At 41.9% G+C, this 26,319-nt stretch overlaps 1 protein-coding gene and 2 long non-coding RNA genes across 3 annotated transcripts; 2 read left to right on the plus strand and 1 right to left on the minus strand.

The window, feature by feature from the left end:
• Nucleotides 1-9,465: 9,465 nt before the first annotated feature.
• Nucleotides 9,466-23,000, plus strand: LOC110213574 (uncharacterized). Its single transcript, XR_002326034.2, has 3 exons — nt 9,466-9,720; nt 19,094-19,268; nt 22,911-23,000. It is a non-coding gene; the product is annotated as an uncharacterized LOC110213574 (long non-coding RNA).
• Nucleotides 10,819-16,800, plus strand: LOC144457581 (uncharacterized). Its single transcript, XR_013487010.1, has 2 exons — nt 10,819-14,921; nt 15,201-16,800. It is a non-coding gene; the product is annotated as an uncharacterized LOC144457581 (long non-coding RNA).
• Nucleotides 21,456-25,811, minus strand: LOC110213573 (uncharacterized). The gene is made up of 2 exons (XM_020993948.2): nt 24,405-25,811; nt 21,456-23,451 (listed from the first exon to the last, which is right to left on the minus strand). Exons 1-2 carry the CDS (start codon nt 25,102-25,104, stop codon nt 23,042-23,044), a joined length of 1,110 nt encoding a protein of 369 aa, XP_020849607.1. The 5' UTR covers nt 25,105-25,811; the 3' UTR covers nt 21,456-23,041.
• Between the last annotated feature and the right edge of the window lie 508 nt (nt 25,812-26,319).

The raw sequence follows: 26,319 nt of genomic DNA on the forward strand, positions 1-26,319 counted from the left end.
GCTCCCAAGATGAGCCTGGTCTGTTGGGTCAAGATCTATCACCCAATTGACACATGGCTTATAAACATTTCCACTACATGTTTTTGGAGAAGTATAGGTAGTTTCTCCTCAAGTACAGTGCTGTACTGTGTTGTATTATGTCAAGATCTCACTAAAGCCAAATATATGTAGAAGAGACTGATACTCACAAGTCTCATGCCCACTGGTATCACTGAGATTGTAAAAGCCAGTCTTTCCCCACAGTGTGAGCACTGCTAACAAGAGGTGAATACTTTCAAAGTCATGAAAACCCTATAGCCCTCTCTTCTTCTCTTTTCCTTTAATTCCCTTTTGAGCATCACCATCCTTGGTTAGTAACCCGCAAGCCTTAAAAATATCTGTGCAACCTTGGGTGAGTAAATAAACTTCTTTGAGGATCTAGGTTCTTCATCTAAAATTTTAGGGATTGGAATCAATAATCTCTAAGGTCTTGTCCAGCTTTACTCTGTGTACATGTTAATGAATAAACATGAGGAAAGAGAACAAAAAAATGATGGAGAAATGTCAACAAATCAAATTCTAGATCCTATTTTTAGATATGTGAATGTCTAAATCATTCATCTACTCATTTATTGATACCACAAATATTTATCAAGAAGTAATTATGCTACAATGTGATACAAATACAGAGATGTTCAAAGGCAGACTGGAAGAAAAGTAAAGGCAAAGATATTTGGACTTCATGACTTTAAATAGTTGATCTTGTCAGGAAAGGGGAAAAAAAGAAAGGTAGTTTTTACAATTTAGGTGATATCATTTACACAGTCAAGTATAGCCACAGGCATGCCAAAGCAGTGCCTTCCCTAGCATATCAGGTAGATCCAATCTCTATTCTGTTGTTTTTTTTTTTAATGTATGGTAGGGTTGCTACTCTCTCTGAATTATAGGTACCCTTTTAACTTCCCTTTTGTAGTCTTCAAAAATAGCTTGAAGTAATTTTCATAAAACATGGCCCAGCTGTCCCAGGAGAAATCAGGAAAAGGCGAGACAAATTAAAAGGGGGGTGAAAGCACTTTTTTGAATTCCCAAAAACTCAGCGGAATGTGCCGTTGTGAGTGAAAGGCACAACAACTGTAAATTCACAAATGAATTAACCTAAAGGAGAAGACAGACACTCACTACAGTAGTCAAAGAGAGAATCCTCTGAAGAGGATAGAGGTTTATATAGGCTAGGGCCAACCAAAGATCTGGAATTGAGAAGGAGAGGTCACATCTGGAAATGAGGTTCTGATGAGGTTCCATGGCACAGCTCTTAAGACAGTTGGTAACTGGAGAGGAGGTAACTAGTACCATCTGCTGGCAAAGGGCTGAACAGTAGGGAGCAAAGAAAGTGAAGGACAACTGTGGTGAAAATGATCCTCGGTGCAGGCCAAGAAGGACTGCAACTTTGGAGAACAGAGTAGAAGCTACTCTCCTAACAGGAAAACCACCACCACCACATAGCACAGGACACTATGGCCTTCCTCATTCCTGGGGCCTACCTGGGGTAATACCTGGCGCCAAAGTGGGTAGAGTGCTAGGCCTGGAGTCAGGAGGACCTGAATTCAAATCTTGCCTCAGACACTTGCTAGTTTTGTAACCCTGATCAAGTCACTTAACCTCAGCCTGCCTCAGTTTCCTCAGCTGTAAAATGTACCTACCTTGCATGGTTGTTGTAAGGATCAAATGAGATATTGGTAAAAAAATTTTAAAGTGGTGCTATATAAACGTTTATTCCTTTCCCTTCTCCTCTAGTGACTGCAAAGGTTACTAAGGGTGACCTATGACGGAAGAAGGTTGTGGCTTGAGATTATCTGTGGGCTCAGATTCTAGTCCTTTCTGTATCTTTTATGTGTAAATAAAACTCTTCTGTGTTTTGAAGCCTTGTAAGCCTGAAAGCTTGTAAGGGAAGCTGGTGGCTACTCTTGAAGGTAGAACCAGATAGAAAAGTTCTTTGATTAAGGACAATAAGCCAAATAAATGAGAAATACTCAAGGCATATGTAGGGAAGAGGGGATATCTGACAGAGGAGTTATATTTTGGGGGGCTTCTGGCAGACATACAATTAAAGAATGTAACTTTAGAAATCATTCAGTACAACTCCTTTATTTTACAGAAGAAAGAAAAGCCTAAAGAGGTACAATGACTTGCCATAGGTCACACAGCTAATTAGTGATACAGCCAAGACCTGAACCCTGATCTCCCAGTCCAGCTTTTTTCATAGAAAGAAATTTTAAAGATTCCTTCCTTCCTACCTTTCTCCCTTGGCAACTGGGGTTAAGTGACTTGCCCAGGGTTACAAAGCTAGTAAGTATCTGAGGTCAGGTTGGATTTTTTAAATTTCTAATTATTTATTTAATTCTAATGCCAAATAAATTATTCCATCTGAGTTTTAGGTTATAATTCTATTTCCATGTCATAATTACAGCATAACAAGAGAAGTAGTAGTAGTATCCACTTCATAGTATTGTTGTGAATAAAATCTTTACAAGCCTTAAAGCATTATGGAAACAATGTCACATTACACACACACACACACACACACACACACACACACACACACATACAATGTCATGTGTATGTATACATATATATATGAGTAATACTGTAGGTAGATAGATAGATAGATAGATAGATAGATAGATAGATAGATAGATAGATATTTATAAGGTTTACAAAGCACTTTTCTGACAACCATCCTGTGAGGTGGGTAGTATGAATATTATTATCCTCTTTTTACAGATGGGGAAACAGGATCAGAGTTCAGAGACTTGCCCAAGGTCATACAGCTAGTAGAAAAGCTAGGCCTTGAAGTGGAGGTTTAAAAAATTCCAAATTAAGACCTCTTTCCATTTTTATCCCTGATGGATTACATAGTTTTCCATAGAACCATATAACTTAGGACTGGGAAGGCCTCTTACGTTTAGGAACCAGAGGCCCAGAACAGGAAAGTCACTTGCTATTATCACCGAGTTAGTAAGTGGACCAGGATTCAAACCCAGGTCCTTTGACTTAAAATCTAATGAATATTCCATATTTTTTCTATTTGTAAATGTAGATAGCATCAAATGTATAAGACATCCACAACAGAGTATTGTGAGGTTAAATTAGACATTAAAAATATGTTCTTAAAAATAGTATTTTATTTTTTCTAATTACATGTAAGGCAAATTTTAACCTTCATTTAAAAATTTTGAATTCCAAATTTTTCTCTCCTTCCTTATCTCACCTTCCCACTCCCTAAGACAATAAGCAATTTGACATAGGTTATATATGTGTAATCATATAAAACATATTGAAAATATATTCTTGCAACTCCTGAAATTTGTTTGTCTACCTACCTTTAAAAAACTAACAAACAACAAAAAAACCTGAATATCTTAAAAAAACAAACCAACCCTTTTTACTGTTCTCTTTTCCAAAGAGATTCACAGATTATTTGTTGTTGTTTTGTCATTTTTTGTCAGTCATGTCAACTCTTTGTTGATCCCATTTGGAGTTTTCCTGGCAAAGATACTAGAGTGGTTTGCCCAGGGTCACACAGCTAGTAAGTATCTGAGGCCAGATTTGATCTCAGGTTTTCCTGACTCTAGGGCCAAGTGCTCTGTCCACTGCGCCATCTCACTGCCCTCAAAGAGTACAGAAGAAATAAAAGCCTATGTCCTTGACTGGAACCAAGTAGTTGGTTTACAAGGCTGCTTCAAAGCATTTTGTGCATACACACACACACACACACACACACACACACACACACACACAGATTTGCCCATTGCCAGGATTCAAAATATGCTTCATAAAAGGGATTGTTATCACATGTTTATTAAAAGCTTTGACCTTCCTGGAAGAAAGACATTTTTCAACGATGATGTCTTCCTAATTAAACAACTTATATTAGCTCACTGTAAATGATACAATCTTCAGCCATTAAAAATTATCTCTTAGGCTACAATGTATGGGCAAGACTATACCTGCACAAGGTACACCCCTTGGTATAATGTTGGGAACTCTCCCAAGTTGTATTATAGTTTTAGGAGTTTTTTTTTTCTGTTTCTGCATTAATGAATAACTTCTAAGCTACCAGATCTTTGGGAGAAATGATTTTAAGCCATCCATCCACATTCACTCACATTTAACTTTTAATTCAATGTCAATTTGGCTGTCAGAAATTAATCCCCACCATCCTTAAAATTCACATGGAATGAACCTTTTTTCACCTCTTTAGAGTTCTTTTTCTAAGGGAAACTCGTGAGAGACTAAATGATTTGAGGGATGGGGAAATGTTGTCTAGAGCATAAGGGTCAAACTTGGCAGCCCACTGCCTGCCAAACTTCAAAGAGTTGTTCTTCAGTTGTGTCTGATTCGTTGTGACCCCATTGGGGTTTTCTTGGCAAAGATACTGGAGTGGTTTGTCATTTCCTTCTCCAGTTCCTTTTACAGATGAGGAAACTGAGATGAACAGGGTTAAGTGACTTGCCCAGGATCACACAGCTAGTGAGTGTCTGAAACTGGATTTGAACTCCTGAAGATGAGTCTTCCTGATTCCAAGTCCTGTGCTCTCTCCACTGCTCCACTTAGCCATGCTTCCTAAGAGGCCCAAACCAAATTAAACAGTAAATGGAAAATGTTTATCAAAATCAGGAAAAATACATTACAACATAGATAATGTTAATTTGCGTTTTTTTAACCAATATGCAGCTTGCCAGTCTCTGTTTCTATTTGTTTAACATCATTGTTCTAGATGACCACACACTACAAGTCAGGAGTCAATCTAAAAGCCAAATCAAGGCAAAAACCTCATTAATTGATGATTAGAGTCCTCGCGATAGATATTACCTGATTAAGCCAGAATGAACACTTTGTAGCCATACTGAGGCAGCAAGGTTCAGTGGAAAGGGCACTGACTCTGGAGTCAAAGGATGTGGGTTCAAATCTCCAATGCTTCCTATGTATGTGACCTTGGGTAAGTCACCTAACTTCTCCTGGTCCTATAACAGACTGAAACACACTTTGTAAAACAAAAGGATTGGACTAAATAGTGTCTAAATTCTCTTCTGTCTTTAGGTACATAGATTCTCTGGTATTAAAATAGAGATAGGGACTGACCTGTGTAGGGAACTGCATGAGGAGGAAGAATGCAGGTTAACCCCTTCTCTGCAGCTTGGATACTTAGAGAGTTTGCTAAAGCTGTGGACTCAGATGCAAGTCCTTTTGGGATATTTTACTATGCAAATAAAACTATTCCATTTTGAAGCCTTGAAAGTCTGAGTGCTTATAAGGGAAGCTGGTGGCTTAAGGTTACCAGATACTGAAGTTCTGAGGCTGCACTTGAATGAGGAAGGAAATGAGCCAGGTATGTGAGAGGTCCCGAAAGTACACCCAGGCCCTTCAAGTCAACTTGAACTGAGTCTGAAGTGACTTGCTTAGGATCACACAGCCAATGTATATTAAAGGTAGCACTTGAATTCAGGGCTTCCTGGATGGTTCCTTATCCACTGGGAGTGTTGCCTCTCTCCTGTAGTGAAAGGAACAGGAAATTTGGGTCCTGCTGCTTGTCTAAGTATCTGCTCTTATCTATAAGAACATGGAGGGGGATATTCCAATCATGTTTTACTTCAGAGAAATTTCATGTAAATTAATGCTTTGCCTCAGATTAAAACACCCTTGATGACAAACATAGAATAGTTCAAGGGTAACAAAGGAAATTTAAATGAAGTTTGTCATTTTTTTGAGAGAGAGAGAGAGAGATTAAAGATTAAATGTGTTGTTTGTTCAAGTCTTATTCTCTATGTTCTCAACCTTATGGTCTGTAACTCAAGTCAAAGATGAACTTAGCATTTTGCTAATCATTGTGAGGGGTACAAAAGAAATAGAAGGAAGATACAATTCCTCCCTTTGAGAATCCACAAAGCTCCCATGCCTGAATTACAGCAATAGCTCCCTAATTAACCTCTCTGTTTCTAGTCTTTCCCCTCTCCAGTTAATCTTGGATAATACAGAATAATCTTGCTGAAATACTGCTTTCATCCCTTGATTCTCATATTTAATAGCTTTCCACTGCTTCAGAATAAACTTCTAACTCCTCTGAGTGGCTTTCAAGACTCTCCATAATCTGTCCTCACTCTATCAAGTTTAACTAACTCCTGTGGGAACCCTCCCATGGGAACCCTCCATTCTAGCCAGACCAGTCCTTGTCCTTTTCTATAATCATACTCAAATCATATACAACATTGTACCTTTTGGCTCATACTCTGACTTTCAACCTGGAATGTCATCCCTCTTGCCTTCCCCTTCCAAGTTCTACCCATCCTTCAAAATCCAAGTTCATCTCTTCCTTGAAGCCTTCCTCAACCACTCTACCTCATGCTGACCTTTCTTTTCTCTTAGCACTCTTTGCTTTCTCTATTCTAGCCAATTCAAATACAGCTAGCCTCTGTCAGCTTTTGCTTGAAAAAACTCCTGTGAAGGGGAACCTGCCTCAGACTACTGACCTCTCTGGCTTCCTTTAAGTCCCAACTTAAATTCTGCCTTCTACAGGAAGGTTTCTCCAACCCCTCTTACCTTTACTGCCTTCCCTCTGTCAATTATTTCCTATTTATCCTGTATATAACTTACTTTTCTATATTTGTTTGCTTGTTATCTCCCCTATTAGATTGTAAGCTCCTTGAAGGCAGGGACTATCTTTTTGTATCCCCATCACTTAGGACACTACCTGGCACATAGTAGGTACTTAATAAATGGTTATTGATTGATTGGTTGAAGCCCCATCGGGACTTGGAGTTAGGAAGAAGTGATCAAATCCCTCTTCAGATACTTACTAGTTGCTGTGTGGCCCTGGACAAATCACACATCTTCTCACAGTCTCAGTTCCTCAACTATAAAATGAATCAGTCAGACTAGGTAGCCTCTATGGTTGCCAATAGCTTTAAATCTATAATCGCACAACCCTTGTTCACATTCAAAGAACTCTAATTGTTTGGAAGTTTTTTTCTCACAGCAATCTTAAATTTGACTCTTTGAATCTTCCGTCCATTCTTCCTACTTTCATCTTCTGGCCACATGGATGCCATTCATATACTTAAAAACATTGATCATGGACCCTACACCACGACAACTCTTCTATTCTTCATTGATCATATATCCCACCTCCCCCCAGATTCATCAACTGATACCACATGATCTTAAGGTTCTTTACCAACTTCATTAACCTCTAGCTTGTCTTCAGTTTATGTGGACAGACAATGGCAGAGAACAATGTTATTATTGTTTTTCTGGTCTTGGCCTTTAAGTCTCTCTGAACAAAGCCCCAAATAGCATTTGCTCTTTTTGGCTACCATATCACATTGTTGATTCACATTGAACAGATTATACTAATCTTTGAGGGCTAGCTAATGTAGTGTATGACAGGGGAATGGAATGGAAGGGAATAAGCATTTATTAAGTGACTACTTTGTTCCAGGTGCTTTATAAATTTTAACTCCTTTGCTCTTCATGACAATGTGAGAGATAGGTGCTATTATTATCCCCATTTTACAGTTGAGGAAACTGAGGCAGACAGAAGTTAAGCGACTTGCTAGTACGTGTCTGAGGCTAGATTTGAACTCAGGTCTTTCTGACCACTCCCAGTACTCTATCTGTCATGCCACCTAGATTCTTGTTATCTAGGGTTGAAGCTAATATAACACAATTTTTATCAGGATAAACATGAAGTCTTACATTTAGGGGAAAAAAATCACCTTGCCATATACAATATTAGGGAGATAAATCTAGACAGCAGTACATCTTCAAAAAAACAAAAACCAAAACAAAACAAAAAACTGTGAGGGTTTTAGTGGATTACAGACTTAATATAAATCAATAGGCATTCAAATATTTATCAGTGATAGTAATGAAATATAAGGAGAGCCTACCTGATTATTTCACTCTGCATTAGTTTGTATAAGTCTTCCCATACTTCTATAAATTCTTCCTATTCATCCTTTCTTAGGGTATAGTAATTTTCCATTGTATTCACATGCCACAATTTGTTTAGGCGTTCAGGGGGTGTGCTGGTAAATGTTTAAGTCTCTGAGGGGAAAAAATGTACTGCAGGACACATTTTAAAATTAATTTGTATTATTAACATTTTCTTAAGTCTAGACAATTAAAACAACAAATCAAGCTCTGATTTTTAGCATTTGCTAATTTTCAAGGTATAAATATTCCTACTGAAAATTTAACAATCAGCTCTTAAGAGGAAGTTTAAGCCAGCTCCAGAACACCGCTACCCATTCTCCAGTCTATACCTATTTTGTTTCCAGTTCTTTGCTTCCTGCTATTATTTTTAAGTTTAAAAATACTTATTGGGCACATACAGTGGGGGAATAGAAATAAGGATAACTTAATCCCTACCCTCAAAAGATATTATAGTCTTTTAAGAACACACACACACACACACACACACAGACACACACTGGGGGGCAGGTAGGTGGCCCAGTGGTTAGAGCACCGGCCCTGAAGTCAGGAGTATCTGAGTTCAAATCTGGTCTCAGAGCAAACACTTGACACGTACTAGCTGTGTGACCCTGGGCAAGTCACTTAACCCCAACTGCCTTAAAAAAAAAGAAAAAGAAAAAAAAGAACACACACACAACAAAACAAAACTATGTAACATTATAAAACACATATACAAGGTTGTTACATTATTTGATAGTGGTATATATAAGAAGTATATAGGAGGTTAGAGGACACAAAAGATTAAGTTTCAGCCATCTTCAATTCTCGAAACTAAAAGCTTTGAAGGACCATGAAAAATGAGATTAGCTAAATGGGCAAGGGGCTTGGAAGTTAAACTGAGGAGGGTTGGGCATGACTTTTGGGCCTTGTCTCAGACCAAGGCAGACTTCACAGTAGGAAAGGGGAGAGAAGTCTGGACAAATATTTCAGGCTCTGGTTTTTCTTTCTGTGGGTGTTAGGGATATTTATTTTTTGACTGGGAGGGAAGGTAGATGAAAATAGCATCATGTTGTAATGGAAAGATTGCAGGTCTTGAAGTTGAAAGATCTGGTTTGAGTTCTGGTCATGTCCTGTCACTTCCTATGCCTCGATTTCCTTGTCTATAAAATAAGGACAACAGTTTTTAGTACAATCTATCCTATAATGTTGTGATGAGGAAAAACTCTTTACAAATGATAGCCCTGATCCTAGCTCCTACCTATGAGTGTCAAAAGAGGTAATACATAGAACGTGCTTTGCAAGCATTAAAGCACTATATAAATATCCATTATTACTACTAAATTGGAAGACGGGACTGGGTAATTCCCAGAGTACCTTCTCATTCCTCCCATCCTCTCCTCTCATCCTCTCGGGTGAGGCTCCTCCCTGACTACAGCCCCCCCCCCCCATTGCAATTAATTGAGTCCCACACCTGCAAGTTTACGTTTGACAGAGGAAGGAGGATCTGAGGAAACATAGTGGGAGGAGGAGGGAGATGGGAGGGGATAGGGAAGAGACAGATTGCAAAGAGTGGAGGAAAGGAGGAGGAGGGAAACAAGGAAAGAGAGGAGGAGAGAGAAGAGGAAGGGAGGGCCCACTGAGTCCCTACAGGACACAACATGGCGGTGGCATCCCGGACTGCCCACTTCTCCCAGGGCGGGCAATAGCAGACAGAGAAGCAACCGCAACTGCGCTGGGGCAGTGAGCCGGCCCCGGCCCCGCCCTGGCCAGGTAAGCAGCCTGTCGCTTGCCCCGCCCTTCTGGTCAGATTGCAGCATCTCCCCTCTCCCCATGTTGTCTCCCCCTACCCCAAACCCCACAACACTCCTCTTTGAGACCCAACTCAGAGCCCTCGCCCTCTCCCTCTGCTCAGTCCGCATTGCAATTGTTTTCGGCTAAATGCACCATGCAGCTGCGCCCCCCTACACTCCCACCCCACTTGGTGCCAAGACCCTCTATCCCCAAGGCTCTGAGCCATCCCCAGACACATCGGCTTGGTTAGCCCTTCCTTGAACGTCCAGGTACTACGGCCACCTGCCTCTCCACATGGAGGGTTCTCAGTTCTCAAAATAAAGCAGCAGCTTGCCTCTCTACCGCAGGTAACCCCCATAGTCTGGGTATCTGTCCCTTTAACAAGGCCTCCAGTGTGGGTGTGGGTCAAGATTGTGTGTCCATCTGTATTTGTGTAGGGAGGGTGTAGTGAGGTGGGTCCCAAGTACCTTTGGAATTATCTTGTCCCACTTCCTATTTTAAAGATTATTAAAAACAAAAACAAGCAAACAAAAAACTCAGAGGCCCACTGTGCCTTTGGTGGGGAAGTCAATGTTTTACCAAATGATGTGATTTCTTGAGACCCTGGATATGTGTTCATGTTCCTCCCAGTCCTTTGGGTAGCCCAGGATTCTTGGGAAAGTGGGATGGGATGGAAAGAGGCAAAGTGAGGGCAAAACCAGAGGTGTGCAGATATGGGTGGGGGCTTGTCTGATACAGATAAGTAAAATTTTGGATGCGTGGAGGGGGGTGTGTGTGGGAATTTGTGGACCTATCTTTGTTTGTGAACTTTGTAATTATTTTAAAAGGATGTGCTACAAGAGGACAGCTAAGTAAGTTATGTTTGGAAACTTGAACCAGACCACTGGGGTGCTCTTTATTTACGGGCTATGCCTTCGCAGATCCAGGTAGACAACAACCTGAGTAGATGGGAAGAGTACAAGGAGGGATGGTTTTTGATCCTTATAGAAATCCACAATAAAAAAAAATCATTTATTCATTATTTTATTTCATTCATCATTATTTATCATTTATGTATTATATTATTAATCATTTGTTTATCATTTATTGTTTTCTTTATTATTTATTTATAATTTTTGAAAACCACAAATTTTTAATGCTAGAAGGCATCTCCAGAGAACTGGGTCCCCATGGGAAAGTCTGAGACCAGAGGGACAGACTTTATGAGATTTGAAATGTGAAAAGATTCCTTCTACCAGGCTGAAAAATGTAGAAAGGAAACCCAATGCAGAAAATACTTCCTTCTGGTCAGTGGGTATAAAACAAGGAATCCTACTCAAAAGAAAATAATCATGATGATGAGGATGATGATGATGATGATGATAACTAAGGTTTATATAGCATTTTAAAGTTTTTATATATGTTATCTTATTTGATACTCACAAGCTGTGTGAGGTAGTGGCTGTTTTATGTCATTTAACCTCCTTAGGTTTGAGTTTTACAGATGAAGAACATGAGATCTAGAGAACAAAATAAAGTATCTGAGAAGAGATGCACACCCATAATTTCCTAATTCCAAGTTGATTTCTAGCTATATTGGAAAATTACCTGATGATGGTGATAGCCTTTACTTTAAGATTTACAAAACACTTTACAAATATAATCTCATTTTTGTCCTCACAACAACCCTGGGAGGTAAGTGCTATTATTATTTCTGTTTTACTGATGAGGAAACTGAGGCCATGGCAGTTAACTGCCTTGCCCAGGGTCACAGAGTAAGTGTCTGGGGCTGGATTTGAATTCAGGTCTTCCTAAATCCAGGTCCAGCACTCTATCCACTACACCACCTAGCTGCCAGAGCCCTAAGACTATGGAAAATGAAGCTGCGTTAAGTACTATTGGGTAGAAATGGGATTCACTCCTGAGGCTAAGAATGGGGCAGGTATGGGGGCAGCTAGATAGCGCAGTGGATAGAGCACTTACCCTGGATTCAGGAGGACCTGAGTTCAAATCCAGCCTCAGACACATAATATTTACTAGCTGTGTGACTCTGGGCAAGTCACTTAACCCCAACGGCCTCACCAAAAAGCAAAAAAAAAAAAATGGGGCAGGTATTTCTAATATCTGAATGGTTTCTAATATCTGGTAGTTGCAGTTCTGGGAACTATGCCTGGTACCCTAAGAGTTAAGAAAAGTTCCTAAGCAAGATCCAAGTTCCGTGTCAGTGTGGTACAGCGGTATAGAGTGCCAGGCCCTAGAGCAAAGGAAAACTTATTTTCCTAAGTTCAAATCTGGCCTCAGACACTTATTATCTGAGTGATCCTGAGCAAGTCTCTTACCCCTATTTGCCTCAGTTTCTTCATCTGCAAAATGAACTGAAGGAAATAGCAAACTATCTAGTATCTTTACCAAGAAAACCTCAAATGGAATGAAGAAGAGTTGGTCCCGACTGAAAAATGATTGAATGGCAACTTTGCACCTTTAAAAATCCATTCACAGCCATAATCTATTAATTTCCAAAGCTGTAGCTAATGGTTGGACAGCTAGGTGACACAGTGCATAGAGTGCTGGCTTGGAGTCAGAAAAATCTGAGTTCAAATCTGGCCTTAGACACTTACTAGCTGTGTGTAACCCTGGGCAAGTCACTTACTCTTATTTGCCTTAGTTTCCTCACCTGTAAAATGAGCTGGAGAAGGAAATGGCAAAGCACTCCAGTATCTTTGCCAAGAAAAACCCAAATAGGGTCACAAAGAGTTAGATGAGACTGAAATGACTGAACAACAGCTATCAGTCACGAAGAAGGTGTCAAATCAACTCCATGTCTTCATCTCTTTTGCTGGTATATAACATGGTACTTACTATGACACATTCTAGTCTATAAAGAGCTAGTATTTCCTAGATAATCTTGACCCTCATAGAAACCAAATAGGATTATTTCCATTCTAAAAACAAACACTGAGATCAACAGAGGGACTGCCTCAATTCATACCGTGAATTATTGGATCATAGATTTCAAGCTAAGGAAGCCCAACTTCCTCATTTTGCAAATAAAGAAACAAAGAGAGGTCAAATAATTTATCCAGCATCATACAACCACTAAGTATCTGAGGTGAGATCTGAACCCAGATCTTCCTTTCTTCAAGAGTAGGACCCTATCCACTATATGATACTACCTCTCTCATTAAAACTTTGGTTGAAGCTTTGTCAGGGATACCCAGTGAGGGTGCATAGATTCCTATGTCTGCCTTTTATTGAATAACTTGGCATCAAGCTGGAAGGGACATGAGAAACCATTTTGTTCAACCTCTTTATATTTGAATGAGGCTATTGAGACCCAGAAAGACTGACTCCCTAATGGTAACACTTAGTAGCAATGTCTTTATCACTAGAAAGTGCCACAATGTTTATGCTTTTTTTTCCTTTTTGCTTTGGACATGATGTTCATCAGAACAAGAAATAGTAGCAGGAAAAGGAATTGATGGGAAGGAGTGGGAATGTGATATAAGGGAAAGAGCCTTGGTTCTGGAGTCAGAAGGTAATAGGATCATAGATTTAGAGCAAGATAGGACCTTAGAGGTCCTTGAATCCAATTATTTTAAAAAATAATTTGTTACTGATGTTTTCTGTTTCTTATGTCACCATAGTATCCCAAGTATCTCTCCCTTTTTCCCTCCCCAAAAGCCATCCCATATGAACAAATAGTGGATTTTTTTAAGAGAAGAAAAAAGAATTTGCATAATTGATTGTGACATTGAAAAAGTCTGAAAGCATGTGTAATATATAACACCTCCCACCTCCATGAAGGGGTAGGTTGGGGTGATCTTCTCATATCTCTTCTTTCGAGTCCTGCTTGATCTTTATAATTTTGTTAGATTTACTTCTGATTTTTTTGGTATGTAGTTGGGTTTTTTCCCCATTTACATTGTTGCAATTAATGTGTATATGCTTTCTTGGCTCAGTTTACTTCATTCTATACCAGTTCATAGAGATCTTTTCATACTTCTCTGTATTCATCATACATTTAATTCCTTATGACACAGTAATATTCCATTATATTCACATACCAAAATTTGCTTAGCCATTCCCCAATCAATGGGTATCTACTTTGTTTTCAATTCTTAGCTATCACAAAAAGTGTTGCTATAAATATTTTGGAATATATTGGGTTTTTTTTTTGTTTTGATGGCTTTTTTGGGATATAAGCTCTTGAAGAAAGTCTCTGGTTCAAACAGCACGGACATTTTAATCGTCTTATTTAATAATTCTGAATTGCTTTCCAAAATGGTTGTGCTATTTCACAGCTCTGCCAATGATGTATTAGTGTAACTATTGTCCCATAACCTCCCTAACACTGACTTTTGCCATTAAAAATTTTTTTCTTGCCAATTTTCAGGAAGTGAGGTAACCAACCCATTTATTTTTATAGATAATGAAACTATTTCTCACAAAGGTTAAGTGACTTTAGTAAGGTTACAAAGCTAGTATCTGAGGTGGGATCTAAACCCAGGTCTCCCTGATTTCAAGCCCAGCCCTCTATCTATTGTGCTAATATGTAGAGTCAAAGGACTGGGATTTAAATTCCACTTCTACCTGTGTGGCCTTGAGAAAGTCACTTAACTTCCCTAGACCTCCATTTCTTCATCTGCAAAATTAGGGGCTTGGAATCAATGACCCTTGATGGTCATTGAGGTCCCATCCAGCTCTAAATCTATAAAGCCTAGGACAACCTATATTCAAATTCCCTTCCTGATACTTATTACTCTGTAACCCTGGGTCATTTAATCTCTCTGGGTCTGAATTTCTGCATCTTTAAAATTAAGCATTTGGATGACTTTTGAGATTATTTCCAGCTTTATCTAGATCAGTGATCTTTGTAAAAAGTGCCCTTTGGCACTTCTTGGGCCTACCAACATGGTGATTATTTAATAGCTTAAAAAGAATTTATTCATTACAGTCAATGCTTTGAGATTTATAGTTCTAAACTTCATGGCCTACTATTCCCTGGGATATCTTTCATTCTGAAAATTTCAAAGTCCTTCATTTGCTCTTTTTGTTCAACCCCTGTGAAGCAGGTGAAGAGGATGAGTCCTACCTTTTCATAATTGAAAACTAGAGTTAAAAATTCAGCCAAGAACCTGAAAACAGATGTAAGGAAGTGACCCTTGACGGAAGGGAATTGTAAACACATCTGAGAAAAGCAAGTAAGACTGGTTGGTCAAGTAGCATGCTTTTTTTTTTTCATTGACACTCCCTGATTTGGAGAATGGGAGGAAACTTCCTGTATCTCTTCACCAATGTGTCTGCTTTTTGAAAAAGGATGCCTAGAAGCACAGGAGAAGTGGGAAGTGCCTGCTCATAAGTAGAATGTTTAACGTGAGGAAATATCAGTGTGTGGGAAGTAGAGCAAGCCTATCTGTCTATTAGCCTACAAATTGTGTTATTTACTACAAACTCTCTCCTTGGCTCTGTATTTTCTACAGGGCCAGTAAGAAGATGGAAAGGAATACATATGTGTTTACAAGGGTAGAATTACCTTAATACCTTAAGTAGTTCAGTGGAAAGCCTGCTGGCCCCATTTCAAGACTCCTGCTTGCCTCACTTTTTATTGGGAGGACAAGAATTATGTTGCCATCATCTGGAAAGGTGCATCTCGGCTCCAGCGTCATCTGTGAACTCCAAATTCCATTTCATGGAACAGGCTCAGCAAGGTCTACAGCTTCTTGCACAAGCTGCTCTGCAGATGGCAGCCATTGAAGCAACTTTTGTAGCAGAGAGGGAAGAAGCTGAGAAGACTGCTGCTCTGGCCCAGACCATGCAGGCCAACCTGAATCAAGCCATCTTCCATACTCAGAGGACCCTAGAGCTCATCAGCTCTCTGCTCACAGAACCCCAGATGTCTGCTGTGTTTCAGTCCCTTGGAAGAAGAGCCCACGGAGGCTCAGCCTTCCCCACCCACTCCAGGCTCTGGTGGAGCCTCAGAGATGGCAGGTAGACCCTCGGTGTTGGCAGCAAACCTTCTGAATGTCTAAGGAGACCTTCTATTACATTTGTGACCAGCTGACGCCACACCTTCAACGTGAAGCCACCCCAAGCTTTCTCTCTCAGTGCCCAGCAAGGTAGCCATTGGCTGTACCGTTTGGCCTCTCCAGTGCCTCTTCGATGTGCTGCTGAACTTTTTGGAGTGGGGAGATCTACTGTTGGACGTGCCTTCCATGAGGTGGTGGATGCTATTTGCATGGGCTTTCGACACCTCCAGGAAAACCAACCTGATCTTGAAAAGGTCATGGAGATGTTCTGGGCCAGGCATAGTTTCCCAGTGTGTGCTGGGGCCATTGGTAGCACCCATATTGAGGTGTGCTGCCCCAAGGAACAGGAAAGACTACTGGAGCCAGCACCAATATTTTTCAGTTATTCTTCAAGCCATGGCCGATCCCAGACTCTGGTTCACCCAAATGTTTATTGGTTGCCCAGGTTCCAGCCATGATTCCCACATGTTGGAAGCGAGCTGGCTCTTTCAAAAAGGGAGACATGGGCACTCTCTTCCTATCCATCTGTAAAGAAATTGGAGGCCAAACCACTGGACCTGTTCCAGTTGGTGATGAAGCCTACCCTCTTTGAGAGTGGCTGATGGTCCCATGCCACCACCCTGCCATCCATGAGGAGCTGTGTTTCAGTGAGAGGCTATCCACTGCCCAAGGGTCAATTGACCAGACCTTTAGGCAGCTGAGAGGATGGTAGCAGTGTCTCTTAGCCACGGCGCCTTGTTGGGCTGAGTGCATTGGGGAGGTTGTAATTGGTTGCTGCTTGCTATACAATCAGTGTATTGACCAAGGAGAGGTCTTCTACCATGAGTGGGACAGTGGCCTCCATCCTCAATACTGCATTGAGCAGACCCAGAATGCAGAGTGCCCTGCAAATGATGAGGCACAAAGGAAAATGGGGCAGCAGGTGCATCAGGCCAGCATTCTACATTTAGCCCTGGAGGCCCAGCAATACAGAAAGTGAAATCTTCCCTGCCCTGTCCTTTTTTTCTTCTTTCTCTAGCACCTCTTAATAAATCTATGCTATTAATATTTACAATATTGTCGGTGAATCACATTTCCCTCTCCTCCTTTTTTTTATGCTTTTTGGTGAGGCAGTGGGGTTAAGTGACTTGCCTAGGGTCACACAGCTAGTAAGTGTCAAATGCCTGAGGCCAGATTTGAACTCAGGTCCTCCTGACTCCAAAGCTTGAGCTCTATCCACTGCACCACCTAACTGCCCCTCCCCTCTCCCTTTTTTTTGAGCATCTAGGACTAGCTGATGGAAAGCAGCTGCATATTAAGCATAAAAGAAGGAAGTATGTATTGTTCAATGTATTATTGACAGGGCTTGTAAAAAAAATTGGATTGAGGGAATAGATATATAGTTTATAAGAATGTGAATGTCATAATATTCTAACAATCAATTCATAGTGGTGGGCTTGGTGCTTATAACTATAACTGGTTTTACCCTAAGCTTCCTAACAACCTCACTTTTTGTCTGCTGGACAAGAATTTTGTTGTCTAGGAAGTTATACACCTCTATACAAATGTTTTATTTTATAAATATGTGTGTGCATGTGGGTATATACATATATGTATATGTATATGTGTATGTATGCATACAGATAGGTGTATATATAAATGAAAATATATGTGTACATATATACACACATACATACATACGTACATATGTATGTTTATGTTTACCAGACCTGTGATTTTATTGGTACTGAAAAATCCCATTGAGAAAACTCCCTCTGCTAGCAGCTCAGCACCATTACCTGGGGCACTGAGAGGTTCAGTGACTTACCAGGGCCACACAGCCAGCATATGCTAGAGGTGGACTTGAAACCAAGTGTTCCTGACCCCTAGGCCAGCATTCTATCCACTATCATGTGCTTTTCTGTATGTGTATGTTTATATTGCATGTGAGATATCCATACCTATAATATATCATATCATATATATGTGTATCATATATTTACATATATTCTTCTATGTGTACATGTGTATTGTGTATATACATGTATAGAGGAATCCATATAAATATGTGTGTATACACACACATGTATATATACGCATATTTGTGTATGAGACTCTGACCTACTCAGTTCAAATACCACCTGAAACCTCCATATACATAAACACACACACATATAGAGGAATATATATGTGTGTGTGTGTGTGTGTATATATATATATGTATGTATGTGTACACACACACACACACACATATATCTGTATAGACACATATTTGTCTATGAGGCTCTGACCTACTCAGTTCCAATACCACCTAAAATTTCCGTACACATAAACACACATGTACATATAGAGGAATAGATATGTGTGTGTTTACATATATATACATACATCCACATATATGTATATATCTGTCTAGGCACACATTTGTGTATGAGGTTTTGACCTACTCAGTTCAAACACACCTGAAACCTCCAGCATTTCACTACAAAAATACCCCTTCTCTTAGGATTCCTCTTTCTCCTTGCTCTCCTCTCACTTTATAAAACACTACACCTTTTAAGGCTAAGGACTGGACCCTAGATTTCATAGGTGTTGGGACTTCCCAATGTGGCGTGTCTCCTCTAGTCTTAGAGAATTTCTTGGAGCTCTACGAGGTTGTGACCCACCCAGGGCTACACAGCCAGTATGTGTCGGTGGTGGGTGTTGAGTCTAGGTCTTCCTGAGGTCAAAGATCCTTTACTCTACTTCTCTATGTACGTTTTACCTACAATTAGGTAGAATACTTTTTAACAGGGAGTAGAGTACAATGCCTAGCAGACAGTAGGCTTTTAATGTCTATTGGATTTGAGGGAGATGATCTATAGAGATTGCATATTTTCAAGGATATTAAAATTATTGAGGGTGAGGAGCTAGGGGGAGGTGAGGAGGGCCAACAAGTGAGAAGGGTCACTACCCAGCATTCCCATGACTATGAGGGAATGGTACACTGAGGAATATGTGGAGTCCCAACAGGGATTCAGTTGTTATCTGTTTGGAGTCCCACAAACACTAATGAGGCAAACTTGGGGTGTGGGAATGTCTGTGGGAGAATCAGCATGAGCAAATATACAGAAGTGGGAAAGAAGCATGGTATATATGGGTCACAGTAGAGAAATGAGTCTTAACAGGAGCGGGAAGTTCACTTTTGAGAGATCAGTTTGGAGCTGCAGCTTTCAACATTCTAGCATAAGTAGAAAATTGCTACTAGCTGGAATTCTAGGACATGTAGTTTTGAGGGCTCCTCTTCTCTCATCCTCCCTCCCCTTCTTTAAGTTCTTCCACACCCCTCCTTCAGCCCACCTTTCCTATCTTCCTCTTCCTCCCCCCAGGGTGAAGGTTGGGCAATTAGCCAACTTTCCCAGAAAGCTACAGTGGTCAAAATAACCCAGGAGTGAAAGACAAATGGACTGGATTTCTGCAGGACAGTTTCTGGCACGTAGTAGGCATCTTTGGTTCCCACCTGGCTATACTCCTTTGAATTTCTCTATCATTCCCTGGCACCAGGTAAGTTTCTCCCTTCTCCCACTCCTCTTTTAGCTTCCTTTTGTGGGGAGTCTTTCTCCATTAGACTGTAAGCCTCTTGAGGCCTTTTCTTTGTATCTCCAGCTCTTAACACAGTGGCACATAGCAGGAACTTAATCAATATTCATTAACTCGTAAGTACTTGTTTGATTGATTTTGTGTCTTTCAAGAAGTCACTAGATTCTCATTTCCTCGATGTTCTTTTAAAATGTTATTTTATACAGCTAGGTGAAGCCACAGTGTATAGAGTGCTCGGCCTGGAGTCAGGAAGACTGATTTACTGGACATTTGCTAATTCTGACCCTGGACAAGTTACTTAACCTGTTTGTCTCAGTTTCCTCATCTGTAAAATGGGGATAAAAGCAGCACCTACCTCTTAAGAGTTATTGTGAGGATCAAATGAGATAATATTTGTAAAGTGCTTAGCACAATGCCTGGCACTGTATAAATGTTGGGCATAGAGATATGTCCTCTGGCGCTTTGGATAAGTACTAGATGAGGAAATGAGATCTGACCTGCGACTCACACTGTGACCTTGGATAAAGAGCTTCACTTTCCTGGATGTCACTTTCCTTTCCTCTAAAATTAGATGATGTCAAAGGGCCTTTGCAATTCTGAAATGAAATATTTTCCAGTATATAAAAAACCTGGATCTTTACATATTCCCGTGTACACAGTAGGCCTTTTAGGGTTTACAGAAAGAGAGCAGATTTAACACTCTAAATCTTAGGATGTAGAGAGAGAAGAGGTCTTAGAGGTAATCTAGTTCAATTTCTTCATTTTACAAATCAGGAAACTGAGGCACAGAGAACTGACATAACTTGCACAAGGTCAGAGGAGCAGTTAATAATAGAACTGGGATTTTAACTCAGGTCTTCCATTCTTGTCGCTCCACTACCTGCCCAAAGGTTAGAAGAGAAACAAGGCATTTAAATGATGCCCAGAAACTGTGCCATCTCCTGGAGAGAAATCTGCCTGGGAAAAGCAAAGAGGAAGCACATTCATAGATCACAGATATATAGCCTCAATGGGAACTTAGGGGTCATTTAAATCTAACTACATTGTTTTACAGGAGAAAATTGAGGCCCAGGGAGATTAAGTGATTTGTCCAAAGTTATCATTGGAGGTGGAATTTAAACCAAGGCCCTTTACCTCCAGAGTCAGTGCTTTTCCCACTGTTTCTTATTGTTGAGTCATTTCACGTATGTCTGACTCTTTGTGACCCCATTTGGGATTTTCTTGCCAAAGATACTGGAGTGGTTTGCCATTTTCTTCTCCAGCTCATTTCACAGATGAGGAATCTGAGGCAGACAAGGTTAAGTGATTTGCTGAGAGTCACATAGCTAGTAAGTGTTTGAGGACAGATTTGAAGATGAGTCTTTGTGACTTCAGGTCTGACAGTCTATCCACTGTACTACCTAGCTTCCCCTTTCCACTCTACCATGCTTCTAAGGGCTAAGGGGTTAGGGCAATTCTGCGGCATCTTGGAAAGAAGAGGCTTTGCCCAAAGATTGGTCAGGAGTTTGGTGAAAGATAAGTGGTCTTCACGGGCAGTCGAAGAAATTTGGTCTTATCCACTGATATGGTTTGATATGAGGAGGACAGTATAGAAATAATTCAATGCCCAACTTCTATGAAACTTCACTTTGTGCTTTCCGATTGAGCATTTCCCTTTCTGTCTTCATCTTCCATTGATACTCACAGCTCCTAGATAGTTCCCATTTCTAAAATGGAGACAGGGATTGTTGGGGTAAGTGATGATGGTGATGATGATGATGATGGTGTGTGAGAGAGAGAGAGAAGAGAGAGAGAGAGAGAGAGAGAGAGAGAGAGAGAGAGAGAGAGAGAGAGAGAGAGAGATATTTATGACCTTAAGTCTCATAAAGAATTGAAAAAAGAGGTAAGTCATTTTTAAGTGGATAAAATTAATGTATAATTAATTACTGTAACAGCCACAATGTATAAACAGATCCTTTAACTTTCTCCCTTGACTTCTAGGCAGCTCCTTCTGTTCTATCACTTTCCATTTCTTGGGAATCAAGAATGGATGTAAAGATGGGAATAAGGATGAGCTGATGAATTTCAGTTATGAAGCCAGTGGCATCTTTAGGGACCCTCATGCTATTATGAAGGACATGATAGGATCAATGACTTAGAACTGAAAGGGACTTTTGAAGCCACTGAATCAAACTCTTTCATTTTATTTTGTCTTTACAGATGAGGAAACTGAGGGTCAGTGAGGATAAGTGACTTGCCTAGGGTCACATGGCTAGTAAATATCCTAGGTAGGGTTTGAACTCAGGTTCCAAGGCCAGCATTCTGTCCGCTGCTCATCCTAGTTGCCAAAGCATAGGCAACACTACCATTTTCCCCATCCCTTTCACTTTTTAGCTAAGTGGTACAGTGGATAGAGCATTGGGCCTAGAGTCAGGAAGACTGATCTTCGTGAGTTCAAATCCTCCTTACTACCTATGTGACTCTGGGGAAGTCATTTAACTCTGTTTGCCTGAGTTTCTTCACCTGTAAAATGAGCAGAAGGGGCAGCTAGGTGGCACAGTGGATAGAGTTTTGGCCTTGGAGTCAGGAGGACCTGAGTTCAAATCCAATCTCAGACACATAACACTTACTAGCTGTATGACTCTGGGCAAGTCACTTAACCCCGATTACCTCACCAAAAAAGAAAAAAAAAAGAGCTGGAGAAGGAAATAGAAAACCATTCCAATGTCTTTCCAAGAAAACCCCAAATGGGATCATGAAGAGTTGGACATGACTGAAAAACTACCAAGCCACTACAAAAAAGAACAAGGAGTGATCTTTCTGGCCTTTTGGTGAAAGCTTGGCAATCCAAATTTACCATAATCCAAAGCCTCAGATCTGATAGATCTTAGAGATGCTCTGGTACAATTCTCTCATTTTTCAGATAAGGCATGTGAATCCCAGAGAGGGATAGGGCAAGTGACTTGCCCAACGTGATATAGATTCACTCCACATCTATTGCTTGTTGGAAAGTGTAGGTTGTTTTAAAAATGCTGTCCAGCTTGGTGGGGTATAGGGAGAGTCGGAAGACACGTTTAGTATGGTACCTCTTTGTGATGACATCACCTGACTCAAGCTTCTCTAGTGCCTACTTACTCATGTCTGTTGTTGTTCAGTCGTGTTCAGTTCTTCATGACTTCATTTGGGGTCTCCTTGGCAAAGATACTGGAGTGGTTTGCCATTTCTTTCTCCAGCTCATTTTACAGATGAGGAAACCAAGGCAGATAGAGTTAAGTGACTTACCCAGGGTCACACAGCTAGTAAGTGTCTGAGGTTGGATTTGAAGATGAGTCTTCCTGACTCCAGACCCAGGGTTCTATCCACTGGGCCACCTAGCTGCCCTACTCATCCCAGAGCTCCTATCCAACAGAGGCTTTCTCCACTTTTGTCTCCTGGGCTGAAGCAGATCCAAACACAAAGAAACATTGAAAAAATTCCCCCTAGCAATCCCTTATTTCATAGCCACAAACCCTTTTGCTTTCACAGCCTTAGCCTTGGTCCCCATGTCCTCTAACCCCCTGTTCTGCTGTTCCCCAAAGCTTTTCCACTGACTTTCTCCTGAAAGAAAGGTTTTTTTTTTCTTGTAAGGTAACCAACTTGAAAGAACACAACAAAACAAAACAGTTCCTGCAGAAAAAAAGGTCGCTTCTGCCAAACTCCTTGGGATGCCAGAGATGCCCAAGGCTGGAGGACGGGGAGAAAGCCTGAGGTCTGCAGTCTTATTCCTGACCCAGGCGGCCAATGGAAGACCTCAGTAGGGCTACCCCCTCGTGGATATCATCTGCAACATCTTGCAAGATAGCCACCACTTCTTGGCGCTGGGCAGAACTGTCTCGGGCCACCTGCACCAGAGCTGCCATGTGCACGTTGTGCTGGTCCAGGTGGCGCTGCAGTTGAGCCGCTGACTCCCGTGCCAGCTGACTGGCAAGGCGGCGATTCTCTGCCATTTCGGAGACAATCATGGCAGCTGCTGTCTGGTGCCGCCTGAAGTTTCGAGCCCTTGGTGGAAACTGGCGGACCCGGCCAGACAGTCCCCCGAAAGGGGTGGTTGTCACTGCTGGTGCTGGTGGGGTTGGTGGTGGTGCTGTCTCCCTTTGGGATAGATTTTGGCTCAGCTTCCTCTGGAAACCTAGAGAAGTTTAAAAAAAGAAAAAGGAAAAAAATATATAGTTCTCATCTCCCTGCCTCCCATCCATTCTCATCTCATTCTGGTACCACCTTTTTAGAAAATAGTCAAATAGGATTGGAGATAGGTAGATGGCACAGTGGACAAAGAAGACAGTAAGTCAGGAAGGCCCGAGTTAAAATCCAGGCTTGAATGCTTACTAGCTATGTGACCCGGGGCAACTCACTTAACTTCTTTCTTCCTTAGTTTCCTTAACTGTAAAATGGTGATAATAACAGCAACACTTCCCAGCAACTACTTTCCTTCCTATCACTAGTTATCATGATCACAGTAAAGAGGCATCATGCTATAATGGAAAGAGGGGAAGGGCATGAGTACTTATATAGAGCCTGCTGTGTGCCGGGTTCTAATGCTTTACGGTTATTATCTCATTTGATCCTCACAACAACCCTGGGAGGTAGATAATATTATTATCCCCATTTTACAGATGAGGAAACTGAGGCAAACAAAGGTTAAGTGACTTGCCAAGGGTCACACAGCTAGTAAGTGTCTGAGGCTAGATTTGAATTGAGGTCTTTCTGACTCCTAACCTGGTGTTCTATCCATTGCACCACCCAGCCACTTAAAATGAGAGGATTTTGTGATCCTAATCCTCTAGTCATATTTACTCAAAAAAGAAAAAAAACCCACCCCACCAAAACTCTAGAGTTATATCTCAGAATTATATAATGCTAGTGTTGGAAGGGACTTTGAAGACTTTGAGGTCTTAATAGGTGAAAGCACTTGCCTATAGTCATATGGGGAGTAAAGGGCCGAATCTGGATTGACCCAAGTCATTTTTCTGCCAATCTCAGTGCCCCTTTCATCTCATGGCTCTGCCTCCTTCGTTGGGAGCCTTGTGCCCCTCTGACCACCCTCACCCTCAGGGGCTGCAGTATACCTGACCGCTGACTTACCTGTCCCAGTCTGATGGCTGGTCTCTCTACGGTCCTTTCCTCCCTCGGCCCTAGCTTGGCTGTCTGGGTTTAAATCACTGGGCAGCTTTTCCACCTCCACCTTACACAGAAGCTCTGCCTGTGGCCGGCGTTGCTGCTGCATCTGCTGTTGCTGCTGCTGTTTGTGGGGTTGGGGGGGACACCCCTCCGTGGCTTCCTCCTGCTTACCCCTGTTCTCCCTACCTCCACCTTGCCATTTGGAATAATTCACATCAGGTCGCTGCTCTCGCTCCTGCTCTGAGGAGTGCTTGGGGCTGGCAGTGGTGACCTGGGTCTGCAGTACCCGATCCATTTCTTCATAAAAGGGGCACCCCTGAGGGGCTGTGCCTGAGTGCAAGACTGCCGCATGCGCCTTCTTGTATGCCACTTTCAGTGCCTTGAACTTGGTGCGGCATTGATGGGCATGTCGAACATAGCCTTGTTCCTGAAGGCGCCGGGCCACATCCTCATACACAGAAGTGTTACGGTGGACTGTCTTCAGGCGCCGCCGAATGGCTGGCTCCTCCATGATGGCCAGGAGGTGCCGGATCTCTGCTGGGGCCCAGTGGACCCCAGCTGGATCCTGCTGGAAAGACTGGGAGGGCCCACCTGGCTCTTGGCTGGGTGGCATGGGGGCTGAGGCCATTGGTGGCAAGCTTGAGGCAGTCCCCTCTTGACGCATAATTTTCCAGAATGGGCTTGAGGAAGGAGGCAAAATGATATAAGTTGGGTACTTTTCCTCCTCTTATGGCCACTCTGTGGTTACATAGAGGGAGTGGGGTACATGCTACTGCACTGGGTAGGGAGCAGGAGGAATTGGAGACCCCAGGTCCAACATGAACGACCCTGAACTTGAGCTTTGTCTTTTCCCCAACAAGAGTGTGGCATGGAAGCCTTGGGGTGTCTGCCACAGAACTAGAGGATGGATGATGTGGTCCCCGGGAAAAACTGCTGCTGTTGCTGCCTCTCCTTCTGTAGCTGCTGCTGGGCCTAAAAGGATGGTCCTCAGAGAGCAAGCGATGTTGTAACTGCCAGACAGAAGAAGAGCCCGATAATGTCCTGGGCTCCTGCTGCCTGCCGCTTGTCAGCTTCCTCCCTCTGAGGCTGGCCAGCCCTGAGACTCTGAGTGGATCCAAGGCCAGGCTGGAGTCCTTGGTGGAGGCCTGTAGTGGCTACCTTCAGCCACCACCCTCTAGGGTTAGGGAGAGATGGCTTCTAACTTGTTAGGCTCCAGGGATCCTAGCCGTAGTCCCCTGCCTCCTTAGGGGTCCCCCAGCTCAACCAGAGGAGGTGGCTTGGCCCTACCAACGAGCCTTCTCTCTTTAGATTGAGTGGGAAGGCGGCTCCAGGGCTGTGCAAATATCAGAGCTGCAGACAGCTTGTCTGCTTACTTACCTCCAGTTAAATATGGCTCCTTCACAGCTAACAGCTGAAGGGCCAGTAGGTCCAGCATGACTGGCTAGCCAATGAGGAAGCACGCCCAAAGCAGGGGGGAGATTGGGGGGAACCACGCACTCCAATAGACCCGGTTGCACTGTTTGCATCACAAACGAAACAAGAGTCTTTGTTGGAAAACCCCTTCGGCTGCAACTGAACAGACCGGTTCCCACAGTAAGTTTGCTGTAGTAGCTTACAGGGTCAGACTGGTTTCTGAGCTTAGAAAGTACCACCCACCGTTTTAAGCTCCAGTTTATTTCTCCTTGCTAAACAGAAGATTTATGTGATGAAGATCAGGACCAGCCTTTGGGAATATAAGGCTGGGGTGTGAGAGAGTGCTTCTGGGATCAAGGACTTATGCATAGGAAGAGGGGTAAGAAGAATATGACAGAATTAGGTGGGGAGGATTGCCACACAGTTCTGACTCCTCTCACCCTCTTCTAGCTCTGTTTTTCTGCCG

This window comes from Phascolarctos cinereus, unplaced genomic scaffold (genome assembly GCF_003287225.1).
Source record: "Phascolarctos cinereus isolate Bilbo 61053 unplaced genomic scaffold, phaCin_HiC Scaffold_5;HRSCAF=322, whole genome shotgun sequence".
Lineage (NCBI taxonomy): Eukaryota > Metazoa > Chordata > Mammalia > Diprotodontia > Phascolarctidae > Phascolarctos > Phascolarctos cinereus.

What these genes read in the sequence shown, in the direction of transcription:
- LOC110213573 (XM_020993948.2), bottom strand. Translation starts at nt 25,104, where the DNA reads ATGCGTCAAGAGGGGACTGCCTCAAGCTTGCCACCAATGGCCTCAGCC. An exon ending in CAGCCATCAGACTGGGACAG is followed by an intron (nt 23,452 to 24,404) that starts GTAAGTCAGCGG and finishes AAACTTCTCTAG; the next exon opens with GTTTCCAGAGGAAGCTGAGC.